The 21861-nt window shown below is 40.3% G+C and overlaps 2 protein-coding genes and 1 non-coding gene across 5 annotated transcripts in view; 1 reads left to right on the forward strand and 2 right to left on the reverse strand.

Moving 5' to 3' along the window:
* The window catches only part of LOC122830725 (matrilin-2-like), a 49219-nt gene extending 44353 nt beyond the window's left edge, over nucleotides 1-4866 (reverse strand). Inside the window, exons 1-7 of the mRNA XM_044116335.1 lie at nucleotides 4566-4866; nucleotides 3194-3766; nucleotides 2992-3114; nucleotides 2788-2910; nucleotides 1335-1457; nucleotides 1046-1168; nucleotides 121-243 (exon numbers count right to left, since the gene is read on the reverse strand). Coding sequence (XP_043972270.1) covers nucleotides 121-243; nucleotides 1046-1168; nucleotides 1335-1457; nucleotides 2788-2910; nucleotides 2992-3114; nucleotides 3194-3766; nucleotides 4566-4749 — 1372 coding nt within the window. The 5' untranslated portion in view covers nucleotides 4750-4866. The remainder of the gene's footprint in view (nucleotides 1-120; nucleotides 244-1045; nucleotides 1169-1334; nucleotides 1458-2787; nucleotides 2911-2991; nucleotides 3115-3193; nucleotides 3767-4565) is intronic.
* Nucleotides 23-96, forward strand: trnat-ugu. The gene has a single exon. It is a non-coding gene; the product is annotated as a tRNA-Thr (tRNA).
* A 3677-nt stretch (nucleotides 4867-8543) lies between the features above and the next one.
* On the reverse strand, nucleotides 8544-21778 carry LOC122830729 (lysosomal-associated transmembrane protein 4B-like). Of its 3 annotated transcripts, none has more exons than XM_044116345.1 (7): nucleotides 21534-21778; nucleotides 20384-20495; nucleotides 18525-18598; nucleotides 18319-18441; nucleotides 18122-18220; nucleotides 16308-16403; nucleotides 8544-10340 (listed from the first exon to the last, which is right to left on the reverse strand). In XM_044116345.1, exons 1-7 carry the CDS (start codon nucleotides 21642-21644, stop codon nucleotides 10254-10256), a joined length of 702 nt encoding a protein of 233 aa, XP_043972280.1. In that variant the 5' UTR covers nucleotides 21645-21778; the 3' UTR covers nucleotides 8544-10253. The 3 variants fall into 3 exon arrangements, with proteins under 3 accessions (XP_043972280.1, XP_043972278.1, XP_043972281.1); XM_044116343.1 differs by lacking the exon at nucleotides 8544-10340 and adding an exon at nucleotides 13742-14302; XM_044116346.1 differs by lacking the exon at nucleotides 8544-10340 and adding an exon at nucleotides 14227-14338.
* Nucleotides 21779-21861: the final 83 nt, after the last annotated feature.

Genomic DNA, 21861 nt, shown 5'->3' on the forward strand with positions numbered 1-21861 from the left:
AAGTTTAATTTAACAATGTCAAGGTGCTGTGGCTTAGCTGGTAAAAGTGCCTGTCTTGTAAACTGGAGATCCTGGGTTCAAATCCCAGCAGCACCTTTAAATGTTCTGCATTCTACATACTTTTACAAGTTTTCCCATCAGGTCTGAGTGTGAAGCCTTTCCTGCATCGACACACACACGAGTCTCCAGAGCTCACAGACTCCTGTTCACAGCCATGACTGCCGTCAGCACAGGGATCCACCTCTGCGTGAAAGAGAGAGAGTGTGTGTAGGTGTGTCAGCTCCTGTGAACAAGACTGTCAAGAGTTTCAGTACTGCAGCTCATTCTCAACATTCATCAGATTATCAAAGACGGCAAGGACTTATGTTTGATGTTTTTTGAGTTCTGTTGTGTTTTTTTGTTTCCTGGGAAAAGAAAAGAATCGTCAAACGTTGGAGACAACTGAATCGTTTGGTCTGCTTCTTAAATTGAGCTTTTATTGATAGATAAAAGTCATGAACTGTGCAGGTATTTTCCTGGCTTTTACAGATGAAGTGAAATATTTCCATTTATGTTAAAAAGACATGAATCGGTCATTTAAATTTAAAGCTGTATGATTTGGTCCACACGTCCTTCCACAGATTCTCATAGTTTTTTGCTGGGATTTTGTCCCATTCCTCCTGACAGAACCGTCGGGAGCGGTCCACTTTTCCATTCTGTCACTAAAGGAGGTAGTTTTGTTTATGTGTTGAATTAAAGTGCAGATGTTGTGAATCAGCCTCTGAGAAGCTTGTAAAGCCGTAATCTCAGTTTATGTAAAAGAAAGTAATTTCTTAGCTTATTCTAATAAATTCTCCATCCAAATATCTTCACATGTAGCAAATAGGAATAATTTGATAATCCTTACAGACCTGAAACAGGAAAGGAAAAAAATGTCTACTTTAATGCTAAACACTAAGAAATAAAAGGAAACGTTATAATGTAGGTACATTTCTGACTTTATTTCTACATATCACTAGACGTATTTTGTGAACACTTTTACCAAACAGAGTAACGAGAGCCTTACTTTGGCAGGTTTTCCCATCTGACCTGAGTGTGTAGCCGTTTGTACATTTACACACACAGGAGGTTTCTGTGTTCATAAACTCCTGTTCACACCCGTGGCTTCCAGCAGCGCAGTGATCAATCTCTGAGAAGAAGGACAAAAAAAAACATTTGAAGCATTAAATTCGCCCCAATACATCGCTATTTATTCAAACTATTAATCATTTAGTTGTGAGCGGGAGTTCATGATTGACTTCAGAATTGATTTGGTCTCTTGACCTCGTTCCAGAAATGAGGGAAAATTCTCGTACGGCTGCAAGTCTTTCCGTCTGCGTTCAGGACGAAGCCTTTCTTACAGCTGCAGATGTAGGATCCCGGTAAGCTGACACAGTTGTGCTCACAGCCGTGGTTTCCCAGGTCACAGTAATCTATTCCTGAGTAGGGAGAGAGAAAGCATGATTAATGTCATAACCACACCGCCAGAGCCGCTGCTGCATTTACAAAATCTATGAATGAAACAGACCTAAAAAAAAAAAAAAAAAATGGTGTAACTTTCAATCCTCCCTTCAGGGGCTCAGCCGTGAATTCGGGATCGGTCAGGTAGATGTGTTTGGATTGAGCCTGGATACAAGGCTACGTTTCTGATGATTGCAATAACACACATCCTTCAGGAAATCCCCCTCTGCTTTCTTTTGTGTGTGTGTGTGTGTGTGTGTGTTGGCATCCATCAGGAGAGCAAAGGGAAGCTTTCCCAGCAGTGGGTGGACAAGACATCAGTAGTAGCAGGGCTGCTGGCTGTGGTTTCAGCCGGAGGGCCACAAAGATCATTTATTTCCAAGAGATGCTTTCGTAGTAACCGCTCAGCATGACTGTTTTTGCCTTGTCTGCAACATATGTTGCACGGCCTTATTCACTCAGATCACTCATGATCATAATTAAAACTTTGCCATAATTTGCGCACGTTGTCTTGAAGCCGTAAACAGTAAGATGTACATCACACTACGACCCTTGAAAAGTGTTTGTGTCCCTTGAACATGTTACAAAGCAAACACAAACGTCAAATGTGATGAGTCAACACAAAGATGAGCATAATTGTGAAGTAGAAGAGAAATGATTCTTGGTCTCCAGCGGTTTTTCCTTTTCCTACAAGTAGAAATCTACAAATTATGGCAAGTTTTCAGTTCAACTTTTCTGTTATAACGTTATTTTGTCATCAAAGACATCTGGAGTGTTGCCTTGATTTTTTCATGCATGTTTGAGAAATCCTTAAATCTCTCATGGCAACCCTTCAGCTGTGCATAACGCCGGGGTGGACCTAGCCCCGTCTTCAAGACAAAGCTCCTCCAAGCTCTTTCCAAGCACAAAGCAGCCCCCCATCCCTTACTCCCCCACTCGGGTCCTTCAGACTAGCCAGCAGCCATTAGCAAACACCTGGTGGAACTGCTGATCTGCTGAGCTCATTGGACAAGCTATTTCTCAGTCCAACGATGGTAAAAATATCGCTAGAGGGTTAATAGACGTGACGTTGGGATGAATTCCTGGAGGTGGACTTTCAGAAAGAGCAGGAGTTTTTTAAAGAGACAGAGGCCCAGCTATAAGGCTTTAAATTACAATGTAAAATTTCTTTCAAGCCATAATTTTATAACAACTGAAGCCTCTGCTAGAAAATGATTGTACATGGCTAGAAAACATACACTAAGGACCCTTTAAAGTAAAAGAATGAGCAGGATAAAGAGAGAACCGTGTCAAAGTGAGACTTCTTACTGTTGCATGTCTTCAGGTCAATGGTGAGCTCATATCCTGGACGACAGCGACACTCATAGCCATCAGCCAGGTTGACACAGATGTGATCACAGCCGTGGTCCACCGCGGCACACGTATCCTCAGCTGCAGAGAGACAACATGGCGGCCGGTCGCTAACCGCTTCAGAACAGATGCACCGGAAATGTTTACCAGTCAGAGACTCACCTTTACACGTCTTCCCATCCGGGTTGAGAGTGAAGCCTTTCCTGCACCTGCACCTGTAGGAGGCGGGACTGCTCACACAGATGTGCTGGCACTGATGCACCACCACCTTGCACATGTCTGAGCCTAATGAACACGCGCAAACACTAAAGCACAGCTCTGCAATGGAAAACGACATTTAAAACCAAGGTCAGGGATCGCTCACCTCCACACAGCTTGGACTTGAACACTGAGATCAGGGTTTCTATCTGACTAAAATTGGCCACCAGGTGGACGTGCTCAGAGTGGGGCTCGCTTCCTATGGCCTTCAGGGTCTTCATCTCCACCCGTCCCACTCCGATAGCAAAAATCTGGATGCCGGCCTCCCTGGCTTCAGCCGCGACCTCCTCCACAGTGTCCTGAGGTCTCCCGTCTGTCACGATCATAGCGATCCGTGGGATTTGCAGGCTCTTCGGTCGAGCCCCCTGCTCCTCGGTGAGCGCTACCTCCATAGTGTACTGGATGGCCAAGCCGGTCATGGTGCCGGTGGCCAGATGCCGCATGTTTCTCACAGCGTCCTCCACCTGGGCTTTGGAGGTGTAGGTGTTGAGAGAGAACTCAGGCTGGACCACGCTGCCATACTGCAGCAACCCCACGCGGGTGGCATTGGGGCCAACGTCGAGAAATTGCAGCAGGTTAACGATGAAGGTCTTGACCTTGTCGTAGTCTTCAGGTCGGATGCTCCTGGAGCTGTCGATAACGAAGACGAAATCCAGCGGCGTGCCTTTACACGGATTCTCTGCAAATCAGGAAGAGGGCTGAGGTCAGGCTGAGGTCCAGAAACACAACATGTTTTCAAGTGGTTTTGGTCTGGTTTGCTAGTGCAAATATGGTAGCGCGCTTGAAAGAAGACAGAACTAACCAACAGGCAACTTTTCAGCAAAATATGGAAGCTTGTTTTAAGTGGATAATTTGAGAATGTTAATAAAAACTATGGGTGCACTGACTGCAGTTTTCTGTCTGATCGCTGATCACAAACTTTATAAAACCTGACCTGATGACTGATTTTGGCAGATATAGCTCTGATCTGGTGGGCCAGTCGGTCAGTCAAACCTCTCACAACAGAGCAAAAATGACAGTTGCTGATTTTTAGACCTTTGTAGAGGAAGATAAGATGGCGGATAAGATCAGATCCACAAATTTTCCGAGATTACCAATCTCCCAAAATTAAAGAAATTGGGGTCAATTCTTATTTCTTTTATTTTTGTTTTGACTGGCCAATTTACAATACACACCTAATAAAAATCACTAGCACCACTGGCAGATTTTTTCACTTATAATAAGACATGAAAACTATCAAAAATGAAATAACCTGCCAGAGAAACTGTTACTTTTTCATCAATATTAAGGAACGATCTTAGAAAGAGCTCCAATATCTTGCTGAAAAGTTACTTGTAAGCTAGTTTTGTCTTATTTCAAGTGTAGAAGATATTTGCGTTAGAAATTAGAACAAAAATACCTGGTAATATTTTGTTGGGGCTTTTTTGTTTGTTTGTTTTTTGCAGTGCAAGTTGTCTCGTTAACACCGAGTCTCTCACCCGGCGTGTTGTTCTGGATGGTTGTGTCGTTTCGACGTTTGACCGGGACCAGTTTGGGACGGCGTCTCTCTGGACTCGCTGCGCTGCAGCACAACAGGCAGAAGAAGGCCAAGGCCAGGACCAGCGACCTCATGACGACGAGAGGCGGCAACTGCAGCAGAGAGGCGACAAAACAGGGATTCATAAAATCAGAAGATGAGAGCTCCTCTGGATGGAGATGACAAAACAGAAACTCAGAGAGGCAACAAGCCAGGAACTCTGCTGTCCAATAGGAAGCCTTGATACATGCTGGCCGGTTGCAATCACAAACATCAACGCATTTTACTGTGTATAGAAAAACATTTCAGGCTCATTTTTTGTAAAGGATTATGGCATTGAACAAAAGAAGATATGAATTCCTTTAACCTAAGCGGCCATTTTGTTACTAGCAACTGGCGTCAAATAAAATCCATGACAGAATTTCATATGAATATAAAGAGGTTTAGGATTCGTTGAAGTTTTTTTGATTGCTCCCTCAGTTCTTATTTTGAAGTAGAAAAGCAGTGATTGATTATCAATATTGCGTTTTCACATCAGTTCCTGTAAGCTAACGATCACTGATTCCCCAATGATCGACCCTCGGCATCCTAATCTTTGTCATAAAATGGTTTTCCTCCAGACATTAAAGCTGCACTATGTAACTTTGAATAAAAAAATTGCTTCCCATATTTGTTGAAACTGCCACTGTGTTGTGACAGTACGTTATGAAACACATAGCCTGCGAGATCGTGGTGCAGAAATGCACGACTCCCCGTCAAAAATGAAAATCAGACAGAAAATCTGTGAAACAAATCAAGCTCCTCTGCCTTCTCCCAGTGCTAGATAGAATCAACCAATCAGAGGAGGTTATTAGTGCTGTCAATCACCCCTCTGTGTGGCGCTGCTCATCCCCACCTCTGCCTCTCCCATTGCACAGGCTGTCACTAAGGCTAGTTAGCACAGCCACCGATGAGAGCGGATAAATGGCTTTCCTGTAACTTTCAATAGTTTTTCCGCCATTAGCATATTTGGCTGCGAGAACATGAGGTTAATTGACAACCCTAAATCCCTCCTCTTGGCTCCGACTGGCTGTTTTTGGTCGGGATCGTGCATTTCTTCAGACGACAGTAGCGATCTCCTTCACCTCAGGAAGGAGGTGAAGGAGATCGATCTTTTCACAGATTATCTGTCTCATAAAGAACTGTCATGTGTGGTGACAGTTTTAACAAATATGTTTTTATCAATTTACATACTGCACCCTTTGGCTCTTCTGAGCGCAGACCTCTGATGACATCACCTGGAGAAAAAAAACACCACTGGGATCTGGAAATGGGCTCAGCAGAGTTTGCACATTCTGAGAAACCTCGAATAAGAATCACTTCCCACTGTAATCCTACAGAGCTGTGACTGAGAGTCTGTTGACACTTCAGGACCGTATTTATCCATCAGCATCGTGTGGGTTCAGAGCCGCTAGATTTTTATCCACACAGGTGGATGAGGTTGATTTAAGAGAGGTTGACAGATAGCACAGACTGTTTCCCAATCCGGCTCCCAGGAGAGCCATTCTCTATCTGCCGTATTCAGACTGTACAGCTTGGCACCGACGTGAAAAGTATCAACAATCACTACAACTACAAATGCAGCCACACTGAAAGACAGAATTGTGGTAAATCTGAACCTTCCAGATTGGTCAGATGAAGCAGCAAAAGCTGACATCATGGACTGCTGAACAGAGGAACAGTTTATACTGTAGCTGCTGACCGGGGTCAAACAGAGGTCACATGTTTACCTCACCAATAAGCTGACCTCTGAACTCACTTTGCTTTGACGCCTCTTTACTACTCGTCTAACCCTCTTCTGTTCAACAGTGAAATAATGCGTATGCTGGTGATATGGAGTTAAAAATCACAATACTTATTGTGATAACAATAAAAGTGACAATAAGAACTATTCATTACTTCTTTTTAAGGTGACTGTATAGTTGTGACTGCATGACACAGCAATAATAGCCACACAAATAACAAATACTGCTCCTGAAAAACATTTGCAATACACTTCTTAAGAACACCAATCACCTAAAGTGCAATTAGCATCACTAAACTGCACACAAAGTTTCAAAAATGTATTGACATTTATTGATACTTCTGTTGAACAAACAATGGAGAAAATAGTGAAACAAAAAATCCCAACAATTTGGGACAGTCGGGGGTTTAAACATAACAAGTGGGAATTTATTGCGACAACCACTTCTTATCGTGATAAGAAATTTATCACGATAAATGATGAACGATTCCATAAATGCTCATCCCTAACTTATAGAAAACCATACGTTTTAAAAAAAACTCACTTTAAAACATGTTTTTCTTCTGTCAAATATATTGAAATTGTATGAATGTTTTCTGCTTAATAAAATCAGTCCAAGATAATATGTTTACTATCATCTCAAACAAACAACGATGAACTGAACAGCTTTTATTAGACCTGATCTCTGTTTTGGTCATTTCTTCCTACTTGATGGCTTTTCCTGACACAGGTGAAGGGAGCCCAGTTGTTTTCTGACCCAGACCCTGAAGCAAACATTAAATAATCTGTTTCCTGGATTAACTTTAGCTAGAATGGAAACAGAACTGCGTTCAAACGAAAGTCACTCACCTTGTTGGAAAAACTGAACCAGTTTTAAGCTTCTTTGAAACAATATCTCTGTCTCCACCAGAACGGAATCAAAACGAAAAGCTTCGCTGGAAATATTTTTTCCAGTCTTGCTGCCTCCCGCCGTAAATACTCACATCCATGTATGTATATCCCAGAAGTGTGTCTCTCTGCTTCACTCAGTCCCTTCCTCCATCTGCTTCACCTCTCTGTTTACCCTCCCTCTGACTCTTAACTTCGGAGACGCCTCTCGTTCAGCTCAGCCTGCCTGTAAACCCACAACTGCAGCTTGTGTTTATTTCACAGTGACATATTGTCACCGAACCTTCCAAGCAAATAGGACAGAATTAAAAATGTCCCCATGTCCAGCGTTTAAATATTTTTAATAATGGATATGAAAATAATGAGAGAAAAAGAAAACTCGTAAAAATTGACTCTTGTATCATTCGTTATGGAGGAACGCTTCACAGGACCTCCGATTAGCTGACAAGCATGCATCAGCCGCCATGTTTGATGTTCAACCACACTTAGCATCCAACAAACTCGTTCCGTTTGCAGATGGATTGAATCTGTGAGATGCTCGGAGCCTGAAATCTTGTCTCTTTATGCAACATTGCTTTAAACGTCTTCCCAGCCTGTTGTTTTCCAGGGTTGTCATGACAAACCTCTGAGGCCTTCACAAAACAGCTGGATTCATACAAGACAAATAAATTACACAGAAATATAGTCCAGACATGAGTCCTCTGAAGGTAAATTGCACTATCCAGCCCCGTTTGGATAGTGCATGTGCACACCACACGTTTCAGATTTTTATTTGTAAGATATTTTTGAAAACCAACATTTTTCTTCCACTTCACAGCTGCGTGATACTTTGCGTCACGCTATTTTACAATGGAGGGCATGGATACCCATGTGAATGGGATTATTCTTAATAAATTCACCATAAATGTCTAAAACGTCACATCAAGCTCAAGAAAGAACTTGAGGCGGAAAGCATTCATGAAACTACCAATAAAAAAAACTACTAAAATAGTAATAGGAAGCTGTCTGCATTCGATGAGTTCCTCTTGAGATTAAATAACATTAAATATATTTTCACCGTCATGTACAGTAAAACTGCGATTTTATTAGCAAAAATAATATTTAAAAACACAACTATAATCTCAAAGGTTAGACGTAAAAACCGGATTTGGCCAGCGGTCCTTGAATTTTGAGACCCGCTGTAACACAACAAAATATGGAAAAAGTGAAGAGCTGAGCTATGAGCTGATTACTACCAAATCGTAAAATAAAACACAACATCTGTTCAGGAAATTTGGTTTTAATAGACAAAAATATCACATCAATTAATTCCACGAAACAGTGACACTTGCGTCCTTGCAGAATGTTTTGTTTTCAGGCAGCAACAAGCCAACAAGTCCATCTGGTGGAACGTGGTTGTGTAATGTTTACACAGAGCAAAAAAATGCTTTTTTTTCTTTCTTTGATTGATAAAACACAAGCAGGATCCGCTTTCCCAACGCTCCGGGTTCCCCTCATTCACACAAGCAATTCTAGATCAGCGCCTCTAATGTGCTTTAAAAATAGAAAGTGCAGCTAAGCTAAGACGTTCTTCGTCGGTCGGTAGAAACACGGTAAAAAGTTCACAACGCTATGCTCCTGATCAGAGTCACGTAATTCAGTCAAAAAGAACACAGAAAAAAGCTTGGTGATGTACATGAGGGCGGCTCTTTGATCACGTCAGAATACAGGCAGATTCATCTCTTTAGAAAACTTCAAGTTAAGGGGACACTTCATACACGAGCAGATAAAGTGCAACCCATTGTAGAGACAGAGAGAGAGAGAGAGAGAAGGCAATCCAACCCTGATCACGAGCAGAGACAAGACGGATACCGAATAACTCCGTATCCGTTCCCACGCTGGTCCATACCGTTCACTAGCTGCGTTTCCATTAACTACAGAATTGGGCAAATTTAAGTTCTAAAAATAAATTCGCTAAACGGAAACATGCCAATTTCGAAACACTTACTGGTTTCAATGAAAAGGTTTTTACAGCGTGATGAGGTGGGTCTTCAGCCAAATGAAATTGATGTATTTTATACAGCTGAAATACATGCACTTCAGCCAAAATAGATGTAACAGTTCCCTTTTTCACGTGACTTTTGTCGGGTCACGTGATCAACAACCGGATGTTACTACTGGCGGAAACGACGAAGAAGATGACAGGAAGTGGTAGCAGGATGATGGTTTGCTTTTATTTTTTCTGACAACATGCAGCTGGCTCCACCAGAGCTCTCACAGCATCGTATAATTCATAGAAGTATGTGTGATTCAAACGTTTGGAATCCGTAACTCTTCTGTAAAATCGCAGACTATTATTTCCCCAAAGCGCAGGATATGTAGGCTCTGTAGACACGACGTTTTAGATGAATTATGAATATTTATCATGTAACTGTTTCCATCCATCACTGCCATATTTTGTAAAGACTTATTGCGTGAACAAGCTTATTCATGTGTGGCTTTAGCTCCATTTCTTATTTCATGGAAACATATTTTTTCACAATTGCAAAATTTAGGTTTTTTTGTTTTTTTTTAACATAGATTTGATCACATTTGTAATGGAAACGCAGCTACTGATTCATTTGAGCATAACACAAATACGACTAGATAAACAAGATCCATATAATACTGTTACAAACGCACAAAGAATAAATAGAATTCACAAAAAACATATGTAACGTATGCGACTTCCTACAGCTTTCATGTCATTTCAGCCAGAATCTAAAGCACACAATGCTAATCGCTCCTGGATAAACCTAAGAGGAAGAGAACTGATGAATTACAAGTTGGTCGGTAACGCCAAGAAGGAACGGGAGATCGCTGAGCGACGTGTGCCGTCGTGGATATTGATTAACAGAGTGTTAACTGGAGAGGCAGTGTGGTGTGTCGTTTCGCTGGAGTGTGTCGTATCGAGTGCCAACAGGAGGATCCGATCTGCAGGATCCAAACATCGGAATGTTTTCATGCCGTCGCCTCAGAGGAGATGTAGGACGGAGGAGCCTGTTTGCACGGGACGCTGATGTTGTCGTCATACGGAGGCAGCAGCACCTGCACATTAACAAAAAATAAATAAAAATAGAAAATAACACAGGAGAATATTTTGGTCAGTATCATTTTGTTTTCACAAAGTATGTGGTGCAATGCACAGGCAACATCTAGAAAAAGCAGAAAATAGGGATAGAAAAATGTAAAAAAAAAAAAATATATATATATATATACTATTTATACTACTGAAAGCGTTACTAAATCAGAATGTTTGCCTAATATAGCTTTGTAACATTTAAAATTATTAAGCAGATGAACTTAGGGACTAATTTATAACTATAGTTAGAATACTTAATTAAAAAATTAACACACTGAGCAAATTTATATCAGTAATGCTGGAATCTGTAGCGTTGTGATTCTTGAGATTAGAATTGGGCTCTAAACCAGACTGTTGACCATATGTTCAACGTCCTGGTCGTCATTTTCACTCGGTCTTCTCGCGTCCAGACCGCAGCTGATAGATCCTGTTTTGTTATTACTTTGAATATTTCAACCCTGCCTCATGTTAGCCTACAAGCAAAAGGACGACAGGGATGAGGAAACATAGAGGAGAAACATTACACGGTGCCAATATAAGGACAGGGACGAAGAAGAAAAGAAACAAAGAATGAAAGAAAAACAAAAAAACAAAAGAAAGTTTGCATTTCAAGAGATCAGAGATGCAAACCTGAGATCCCATCAAATAAATTTCCCTAAGAGTCTTTAGCCTCCTCTGTACTTCCTCATTCAGCAGCTGAGTAACCCGACACCCACTGAAGTCGCTTTTTGCCATGTGGCCGACAAAAACAGGAGCTCCCTGAACGGTTCAGCTGGCTTCATATACAACCCCATGTGTCTCACTGATGGGTCCCATGTTTTAAACAATAAGCCATTGAGAAGGTCCGTTCCTACAGACATGAACGGACCTGGCACTCAAACACCAAACTGTTAGCTTTTACCTGTGCCTCATTTCTCTTCTTCCCTGGAAAACTATGGTGAAGTAGTTTCTGGTAGTTCTGTATCATGCTGTATCATGAAAGTCCAGGATGTGTGGGGTCTGCAGACACGTTAGCCATCCTTTTACTGACCTGAGTCCTGTTTTTCTGCACTTTGGGATAAATATACAAACTGGTCCTCTGAGGGGAACCGTCTGAAACGCCGTCTGCTTCAGCAAGATCACAGATCATTGCTGACGTCTTCCCAGGCTGACGTTGTGTTAGCTACACACCTAACCGCTTTAGACCAGAAAACTGCCAAACATCATTTAATTGATCAATAATGATCAATTAAATAATAGATTTAATTAGATACCCAAAATTTCACTACAAGTTTATAAAAGTTGCATCCAATAGAAAATTAAAAACAAAACCAAAAAGTTTACTGAACTGAAGTTTTACCAAATATGAAAACTTCATATTTAAAGTTCCTGTTCTCACTGGAGAAACGGGAAGAGAAATAAAATTGTAGTTCTTCAGCAATTACAAAAATTTCCAATCTGAAAAAACCAAAACCTTCTATAAATGTAGACCAAACTCAGCTCCAGCGAGTTCAAAGGAGAGTAACATGAAGCTAGAAGCTAATGATCGCAAAACTCTGTCAATATTCTGCTGGAGCTGAAAACCCACAATTTTACATGCAATATTGTGTTACATAATTGGGTAACACTTTATTTGTTATGACACCGTCATAAACATGATGAGTAAGTCTTCATGAATATTCCGTAAATCATGACATTATTCAAAATGTCTTCATTATGACAACTTTACATTAAGCAAGAAATCATGATCTGACATAAATTTGTTATAAAAGTATTACTGATTTACTAATGTAAAGTTTATTTTATTTTTATTTTTTATTTTTTATTTTTTTCCCCACCAGGGGGTCCTTTTTGTGGGCTCTATTGTCCCTTTTTTCACAGTAGGCTGACAGGAAGGGGGGAAGGAGAGGGTGGAAGACATGCGGCAAATGTCGTCGGGTCCGGGAATTGAACCCGCGACGGCCGCGTCGAGGACTGAGGGCCTCCAAGCGTGGGGCGCGCTACCCTCTATGCCACCGGAACACGCCCCATGTAAAGTTTATTAAATAATTAATTAATTAATAGCTCTTCCTGGAGCCAAAACGTTTTATCCAAAAACAAGAGGTTTTTTTGTTTGTTTTGTTTGTTTGTTTTTTGCTTTTGTTTTTTTCAAAATTGTGTGTTTATAAGCAAACCTGTAAACGAATTTATTTTTGAAACATCAAAGTGCGCAGTTATGCGGCCAATGGAAACACAGCTAATGATGTGACGATCTGTGTTGGACTCAGCTGTTGTTTTACTTCAGCACAAAACGCTGCGAAAATGTATTTCGTAACAAAATGGATCAAATTTATACCTAAGCAGTCTTAGCAAATGTCGCCCGTCCCAGACGCTCCCTCTCTCCCCCTCCGCCACCTCCTACAGAGAAACGACCCTCATTTCACGCTCTGATGCATTTTAATGGGAACCTTACAGCTTCTGTGTGGGAGTCGACCACTTAACGCTCGACCAGGAATTCGTCCCACATGGACTCTATTTGTGCACTTTCGACCTAAACCGTCGTTTTTACTTCTGTTTCACCAATCAGGCTGTTAACCAAAAGCCACAGAGCGGCCCGCAGTGTGTGTGTGTGTGTGTGTGTATATCTGTGTGTGTGTACCAGGCTATAATTGAATATGCCTTGTTTTAACTGAAAAAACATGAAACCTGGAGGCTGATGCCGGGAGATAAATGGACAGGTTCCTGTCGTCAGGCAGGAGAGAGGCCTCCTACTTCCCCTCTGCAGCGCCAGGTGTTTTACTCATCAGGACCCTATAGACGTCCCCGCTTACTAAACGTCCACGGCGACGCATAAAACCACACGACGGATTAATATGTGGAGTGTTTGCTTGAAATGCTGCAGACTGGGAGCACAGGTTCATCTAAATACGTGTGAAACTGAACAAGGTAGAACACTGAAAAATAATTTTAAAAAACAGGTGGTCCAACCTAAAAAAAACTAGTTAATTTGTTACAAGCAATCACGTACCGGTAAGTATAGTAAGTTTCTTAAGTTGTCATGTAAAGCAAACGTAGGTAAAGTAAAGTTTGACAAAGTTAATTTGATAACATGTAACAAATTAATTCTTGTTTTTAAGTTGAAGCTTCATTCTGTTTTTTCAGTGAAGTCAAACCAAATGGGTTCATTCAACCTTCCCACAGGAAAATTAAAGAACTTTTCAAAGGTTTTCACGGTACGTTTTCAAACCACACTTTAGAGATGAAAATACAAACTAACTTTATAAAAAGACTGTTTCCATTCACTATTACATGTTACTAATAATATCCTGTTCATCGTTGGATGAACAGGATATTATTATGACGAGTAAACTGAAATGTAGCAACTTTTCATGTTTTGAAGTGTCTCTCTTACACACCCTAAACACCTGACTTGGTTGAGAAAGTCACACAAAAAAAAGAAAAAAAAAAGTTTTTTCTTAATGTTTTCTGGCATTTAGCAGATAGAAATAATTTTTGGAAATATAAACTGACTTAAAACAAGAAAAGCTTCATCTGATGTCACTTCAGACAATGAGAAAATAAAAAATCGCAGGTGTATTTTTATTGTCCTTAAATTTCTGGTTTCAGCTGTAGGAGTTTTCCAAATGCTGGCGTTGAATCAAACGTTCGGTTCGACTATACCCTGCGGACATGCTGGTCTCTATGGAGACAGGTATTAAGCGCTGATGGTCAGAGCAGGTGATTAGTGATTCCTCTGCCTCCGTCCTGTCATGCTATAAGTGTCTCTAATTAGTGAGTGGGTGGCAGCAGTGGAGCCTCAGGACTCCATCCAGGCTGCAGGCTGAGGGCTTTGGCAGAGCGGAGCCTCGTCCCTGTTCGTCCGGCCTCGGTAAAAACTGCCTTTATGTTTCCTTCCTGCCTTCAACATGTTGGCTCCGCAGTGGACAGACTGGCTACAGCAGAAGGAAACCTACGCAGACGATAAAGACATGAGCGCAGGCCGGGACTGGATGAACGAAAAGGAAAAAAACATACAATCGGTTTCTCTCCAGCTGTGAGGCGTGTTGATGGATTTAGAGGTGCAAGAAAGAAACAAATCGACATTAAACACTGACATAAACACTGTGGAAATACGCCAAGTATATGTAAAGTATATTCCAAAAAAAGTTTTCATGTGTCTTGAATTTTTCCTCGTTTTTGTGGAGCAACGACTACAAAGTTGTCTTTATTTTTTCATTATGGGTTTTCTTGCAAGAGATGAACACAAAAATAGATAAGTGGAAGGAAAAGGAGGATTTTCTATTTTTATTTAAAAATACGGATCTGAAAAGTGTGGCATGCTATTATGTTCAGCCACCTCATTTGCATGATGCCCCCAAATAAAGTCAGGTCCAAGCGAATTTTTCAATTTCAACTCAGTTCATGTAAAAATAGTCTCTGCGTCCGAGTAGTGAGTAATTGTTAAAATGAATTCCTATTGAACGTCTTTTCACAAGTAGAACAACATTCACTCCTCCTGTGTGAATGTAAACGAATGCCAGGCTTTTCAGATTTTCTTGGGTTAGCGATTTAAAACTGCGGATGGTTTTTCTTCCGCTTTTCTTTCACTTTAAACTCAAAACAAAAACAGTGGGTTTTGTGGTTGATATGGGACCGAATGTGAAGCAGTTAAAGGGGGGACCAGCAGTTCTCCGAAACGCTGTAAATGCTGTTCATATTCATGGTAACACAGTTTATTCTTCCACAGAACTATCTGCTTTTCACGTGTTGCGATCTGATGCGAAAAGTATCTTTGCAGGTGTTGTTCATAAAAGTTGTTTGCACAGCTGTTCGCCGGACATGAAGACTGACAGAGATATCAGTGTTGAAGAGGAGGAGCTCAGGCGGCCGCTGGAACGCCTGCAGCACAGCTGGGCTGCCAGAAGACATAAAGTCAGGTTTTCTTTTCTCCAGCTTCTGTCTAAAGTTCCTGTTCTCACTGGAGGAACAGGAATAAAAGACAAATCAATGGGGAAATCCGGATGTTGTTCCTCCCCAATTCTGTTGAATGAAACTCGTTCAGAGTCACAAATGTTAAATAATGGAAAAAGTTTGCTTTTTTTTTCTCTTTCTTTTTTTTTTTAGTAAATATTGACTATTGGAAATTTGTTGTAATTGCTGAAGAACTGCAATTTTATTTCTATTTTTTTTTTTTTATTTAAAACAAATTCAAACATTTGCACACAAAAAAAAAAGTATGGATGCATTTTCTTCTGAGATGTTGATTGAAATATGTAAAAAAAAAAAAAAAGCACATAGTTTCCACCGTAATGACAGGAGCTGCTACTTTTAGCGTCATTCTGTCGTAGAAGTTTAGTCAATGAAAAAAAACTGGGAAAAACTAATAAAACATAAAAACCTTCATAAATATATCTATATTTAAATACATTAGTTAGATTAATTAGTTTAGCAAAATTCTGTGGAACACAGCAAAAACACAAAATCTTACAGAGTATTTTATAATATCTCAATACACTTGAAATAAGACAAAACTAACTCATAATTAAGATTTAAGGGACGATATGGAAGCTTGTTTAAGTCAATAGTTTCTTTATATTAATGAAAAAGTTCTAGTTCCTCTGGTAAATGATTTCACTTATAATATTTTCCCCAGTCAGTCTGACAATGAAACTAAAACGTTTTCATCAACAGTAAGGAATCATAAACTTAAAACAAGCTCCTATTTCTTGTTGAAAACTTACTTATGAGTTAGTTTTGTCTTATTTTAAATGTGTTCTAAAACTTTTCCTCTAGAAACTAGGCAAAAAAACAAAAACCTGGTAAGATTTTGTGTTTTTGCAGTGGCGCTCCAGAGTCACAAGTTGCAGACTCCTGACTGAGTGACAACGTTCCTGAAATAAACTGACTTTTTTTTTTTTTTGTAATTCAATTGGATTCACTGAACGTGTGTGTGTAGACGGTAGATGGTGACTCACTGTGGTGTCGTTGGTGGTGACGTAGAGCAGGATTTCAGAGCCGCCCCTGCCGCTGACGTATCTGTAGCAGTTCCACACGCAGGCGATCAGGTAGGCCTGGGAACGGGACGGGAGGAAAGCAAAGGAGAACCTCAGATGACCTCACACCAGCTCTACCGACTGGGAAAAACGTTGACGAGTAAAATAATCGACGGCAGTAAGTGATTCTAGGCAAGACGCGCTTGTCTTCACAAGACAGAAAACGAGCAGCAGTTTGTTTAACATTCATGTTAATTTGCCGTCGGGTCGCCTCGTCCCCAGAGAAGCCGTGTTAACGGATTTACTTCCTGCATGCAGGCGCATGAAAGGATGGAGTTCGGTCTCAGCCTACTAGGTCCGCCTGAGACCCATCCATCAATTAGCAGGAAAAGGAGAAACAAGCTCCTGTTGTGTTCTTTATCCACAGAATCCTTTCTGCTCTCTGCAGGCGAATCGCCACTGGAGCCCGTCTGTTAAACACAACACCATCTGCAGCTTCAATCCACCCGTCCATCTGCTCCACGGCCCAAAGCCGCTCGGAGTGCGCTTTACTTTCTTACTGTCACAGCCCAATTAGACAAGCCGGTGTGATTTAAAGAGGCCTCCGCAGGAAGGAAAAGAGGGGTGGGGTGGGATGGGGTGAGGTGGGGCAGGGCAGGGCGGGGGCATTTAACCTCCCAGGTCTCTGCAGAGGAGGCTCAGAGTGTGATCAGGATGATGGTTTGCAGATTACACAAACCAAGAAAAAGTTTTCTTCAACTGTGTGGAGCTGAATAACGCAGCGCTGCCCCTCCCCTGCCTGTTGCTGCACACTACAGTCATGTTCAGCGAATTAGAAAATATGTCCAGAGGAGACTTGTTTGTCAGACTGAAAGCACCTTTTGAAAATAACAACCTTCAACCAGGTGTTAAACACTCTTTTAAATAAGCCCACATTTTTGTTTTTAAGAAAAAAATTTTAATCAGTTTGATGTAATATTCTAATTCTAAATGTCACGTTTTCATTTGCCTCAAGGGGAAAAATCATCATGAGTAACAGAAACAATGGCTTCCAAACATCCATCTGGGTGGAATTAATCCAGATAATATGTTTCACTTTGTGATAAAGTTCCTGAAATATGTGGATCTTTTCAGTGATATTCTTATTTATTCAGTGGATCTGTACTTGCTGCTCGTTTTCAAGAGGAATTTCCCTTTTTGGAAAATATATGGGTTGAAAAACACACAGTGTTACATCTGACAAGAAACAGACTGCAGGCTAGAACACTCAACAGAAATCCTGACTAATACTAGCATTTAATACGCTATAAAGATTATTACAAAAAATGTGATATTTTACACACTAATCATTTGAAAAGTACTAAATTTAGCATATTTTGTATCATTAATAATCAAAATAACTAACTATTTTAGCAACACACAATAATTGAGAAGTGGGAAAAATTCCACAGAAACTATTTAATACTCAATAATTTGATCATTTTTACATAATGATAATTATATATAATTTTTACTTTGGTTTTAACTTCTTTTTATAAAATAGAAACAAAAATATTATAAAATTACACGTCTCTATGTTTCAATTATCACATATTTATTATTAAATGTGTGTCTTAGTATCATGCTGTAATCTCAAAACTGCCTATGAAAACTTACAAACACCTAAACGGTGCTCAAACAAACATCCAGCTGAGAATATGTGAAAGAAAGATTATTAAAAAGTTATTAATACTGATCAAAAAAACACTTTTGAATGTGTGCCTGGGTTCTTACTATGAAGTCAAAGAAGGTTTTACCTTAAAGCCGATGATGCAGCCAATGAACAGCAGCACAACGAGGACCAGGCAGATGTTACTGAGCGCAGCGACTTCCTCTTTGTAAGGGAAATTATCCGGCTGCAAACGAGTCAAAATAAAAAAATCGGCATTAAACAGCCGAGAGGTAAACGTAAAGGAGCGTCCCTCATTTTTACTCTATATGACATCACTCTTACCAGCTGCTGTAGGTAATCCTGTATTGTGTTTGGATACACCACAATGCTGACAGCCACCAGGGCGTTGAGAGCAAAGTCAAATATTTGATAGCAGAAAAAGGGGATGATCCATGCGGCACGCAGCTGCGACAGAGACGTTTGTGAGACAGAGAGGTAGAATTCTTCCACAGGAAAAACAGATATTACAAAATAACAATTAAGTTTACCTTATATGCACCATATGTTGCCATTCCACATATAAGGATCATCAGCAGGGAGATTGCTGAGGCGATGCACATGTCTGCAATTGCAAAAGTATAAATATATTAGAAATTCAAACTAGAAATAGAAACAATAAAGGTGTGCCACATCTGTCAAGTAGAGAAGGGATAGACCTCAGTTTTTGGGTCAGTCACTGTTTGTTTTACCTCACATCACCCTCAGCATAACAGAGGAAAAGCAATAACTCTGTTATGTAAAATAAGAGCTTGGTACAATCAGACAGAGCACCGGCAGTTCTGGAACAGTTCAGGGAGACGACATCTGGCTCGTCATGTGGATCAATAACTTATTATCCAGCATTTTGTTAGTAAACCGAAGCTATGAGTCATTCAGTGAATCACCTCTAGTCCAGAAAACACATCCATTTGTTTGCAGCGGCTAATTTACCTGAATGTCAAGAGAGCTGACGGAATTAGAACCCGAGAACTTTGAACACCAAAAATGAAAGTGCGACTGCAGACCTCATTTACAATTAATCTCATTTGCATTTAGACAATTACAAGAAAAAAAACAATCAATTGATAAAAAAAAAAGTATTATCAATTTTATTTATTTTCAATCTGGTTTGAAAGTATATTCCTATATTGTTCTTTAAGTGCCATAAATTTAAGGAAATAAGTGATTGCATTTTTTTTTTCCATAATAGAGCAACTGTACAAAAATACTCTATGTTGTGTTCCAGCTAATCTGGACATGTTGAGCTGGATTGTTGGTGGCTATTAGCTATGTTTGCTACTAGCGGACAACAAATTTAGCTAACTTACAGCAACAAGTTATTTTTAACTTCTAGTCTTTGGCTCCTTGTGATTTTAAATCAATTAGTCACCTTAACGTTCTTTTAGCAGTGCTTTTACTTTCAAACAAGTGCAAAGCAAACATCAGGGTGTTGTGCTAAAAAAGCCATTTCCAGTTTCCTTAGTCTCTACAAAAAATATGTAGTTGCCATTAATTATATATTTATAGAGTAGATAATCATAAGTCATAATAAAAATAATATTTTAATTGATTGCGTAGAGTGGTCTTCATTGACGGTGTTTGTTTTCTTATTGAGTAAAATTAAAAGAATGATCTCAAATCAGTAGACAATAACAGTCCGACACTGCATAGACGTTCTCTCTAACTTTTAGTGTTTGTCCAGCCTTGGCACTGAAAACTCCTCAGATAAATAAATCACATTAAAGTGTTCGAGTTTCCGTGTGCGTTTCAAAAGAAGAGGTGATACTGCACCAGCTGGAACGCAGCCGGCCTCACAGGGTAACTCTAATCCTGGGACTTTATGGTCATTCCGAATCAGGGAATCTGAATGAATGCCATGTGGGCCAAACAAGACCAGAGCACTCCTGGGCTAAGACGGATTTATCTAATTCTTTGGACAGATGGAAAGTAGGTCTGCATGACTGTGCTTTTGGGTGTTAAAGTCACACAAAGGTGTTTGCTGTCCACTAGTTAGAGTGGTCGTCTAGCTAAACAGTCAAGCGCCGCATTAGTTTCACAGAGAAAACCATAAAGTCATCAGAAAATCTAGCTTCAAACGGAGCAGAAACAACACTTACCTTCAGATTATATTAATAACACTTGTCGATTAATCAACAATTCATCTCACAGAAAAAGTACCAAAGGCGTACTAGATATAGTGCCTTGCAGCAATATTAATACCCCTTAAATTTTCCCATATTTTTTATGTCACAGTAACAAACTTCAATGTATTTTCATTGGTTTTGTATGAAAGACCAAGTGGTGCATAGTGTTGGGTGGAAATCGAACTGTGAAGTTCTACTTATAACTTTGCTTTTAGGATACTTACTGGCATCATCCATGACATCCAGGTCATTCGCCAACTCGGCACTGGTCAGATGATGCTTTTCTGGATCATTGAGGGCCGTGAGCAGGATGAGCAACACCACGGCATTGATGAGCTTAGGGACAGAGGACATATGGGTAAGAAACAGGCAAATTACAGTGGAGCTGTAGAACTTAAAACGCATGCATGAACTCCAGGTTTTGTGCAGATGTAAAGTGGATTCTATTAAAGGTCTGCTTGGGAATTTGTGTTTTTGGTACAACACATTCTGTGGCCTGTGCAGTTCATTATGCTGATGACTCATTCATCCCTATTGATGGGGTGAAGCAACGGAGCATTCTTCACATTCAATAGCCAACCTGACACCAAACCTGCTACCTGAAGAGACCTGCTGCTGATTTATTAATAGCAAGTAGAGAAAGGATTTTTCCACATGCCCTTTAAATTTACTTCAAAGGCTTCATTTTCAATTAGGAGACAATAACCTGGAATAAACTGTGATAGTTGCATACACTTAGCTGCACATGTCATCAGCTGTGCTAATTATAGCCTTTCGATCTTAGAGGTAAACAATAACAAACATAGGCCTGTCAAGATAACAAGATAAATTATCACAGAAATTATTGCGATAAATGAAAACATTATTGTTACGTAATTTTGAGACCGTTTATAAGTAATGTGTAGATATCGGCATAATAATTCAAATTCAGCCCTCTACAAGATCAATAAGTTTCAATTTTGCAAAGAACACTTTAGCCTTGACAAAGAAGATATTTTAAATGTATATTTAAAAAGAAAAAAAATAACGATATAAAAAGACCAAGAACAATAAATTGGAAATTAAACCCGACGCAACCGAAACCGTAAATAAATTAGATTACAAAGTTTCTTTAAAACAAAATAGCCCTTCAAAAAATATGAATTGTCAGGATGGACATTATTGGGGTGGCTTTTAACTTATCATGCGATTAATTGGTTAATTGCTTATTGCGACAGGCTTACAAACCCATAAAAATGACCAAAATACCCTGAAATAATATTTCATCCTTTTGTTGGAGCACAGTATCCAACCTGAATTCCTCCATCGAGGCCACGCTTCCCCGCTGCTGCCGAATGTCTACAGGGATGTAGTGGGACACAGACGGATGCTCACCATATACCAGACCCCCAGGATGATGGTTCCTGTGCGGACATGGCAGCACAGGCAGCATCTTGTGGAGTACCAGCGGTCCCACGGGGACATCATCATCTTGTCTGTGAACATTTACACGCAGGGTCAGTGACGGGTCGGGTTGGGAAGAAAAGCGGTCGCCTCGTTGTCCGTACCACGTCCGAGTCTCACCGAGAATTGACGAGAAACAAAGACATCCGCTGTTGGTCTTTCGGTTGCTTACTCGTCGCTTGAGCGGATTATAAACGCGCTGCCGCGTCAAGTTCGACGCCATCTGAGGCGGAAAGCGGAAATCTGATTCCAAATTAAA

Source organism: Gambusia affinis, linkage group LG05, assembly GCF_019740435.1.
Source record: "Gambusia affinis linkage group LG05, SWU_Gaff_1.0, whole genome shotgun sequence".
NCBI lineage: Eukaryota > Metazoa > Chordata > Actinopteri > Cyprinodontiformes > Poeciliidae > Gambusia > Gambusia affinis.

Excerpts from the sequence above, each read along its gene's own strand:
- LOC122830729 (XM_044116343.1), bottom strand. The coding sequence starts at position 21,644 with ATGTTCACAGACAAGATGATGATGTCCCCGTGGGACCGCTGGTACTCC. Across the intron at positions 18,442-18,524 it reads CAACATATGGTGCATATAAG|CTGCGTGCCGCATGGATCAT; the intron begins GTAAACTTAATT and ends TCTCTGTCGCAG. Across the intron at positions 14,303-16,307 it reads TCACCACCAACGACACCACA|GTTTCCTTCTGCTGTAGCCA; the intron begins GTGAGTCACCAT and ends TCGTCTGCGTAG.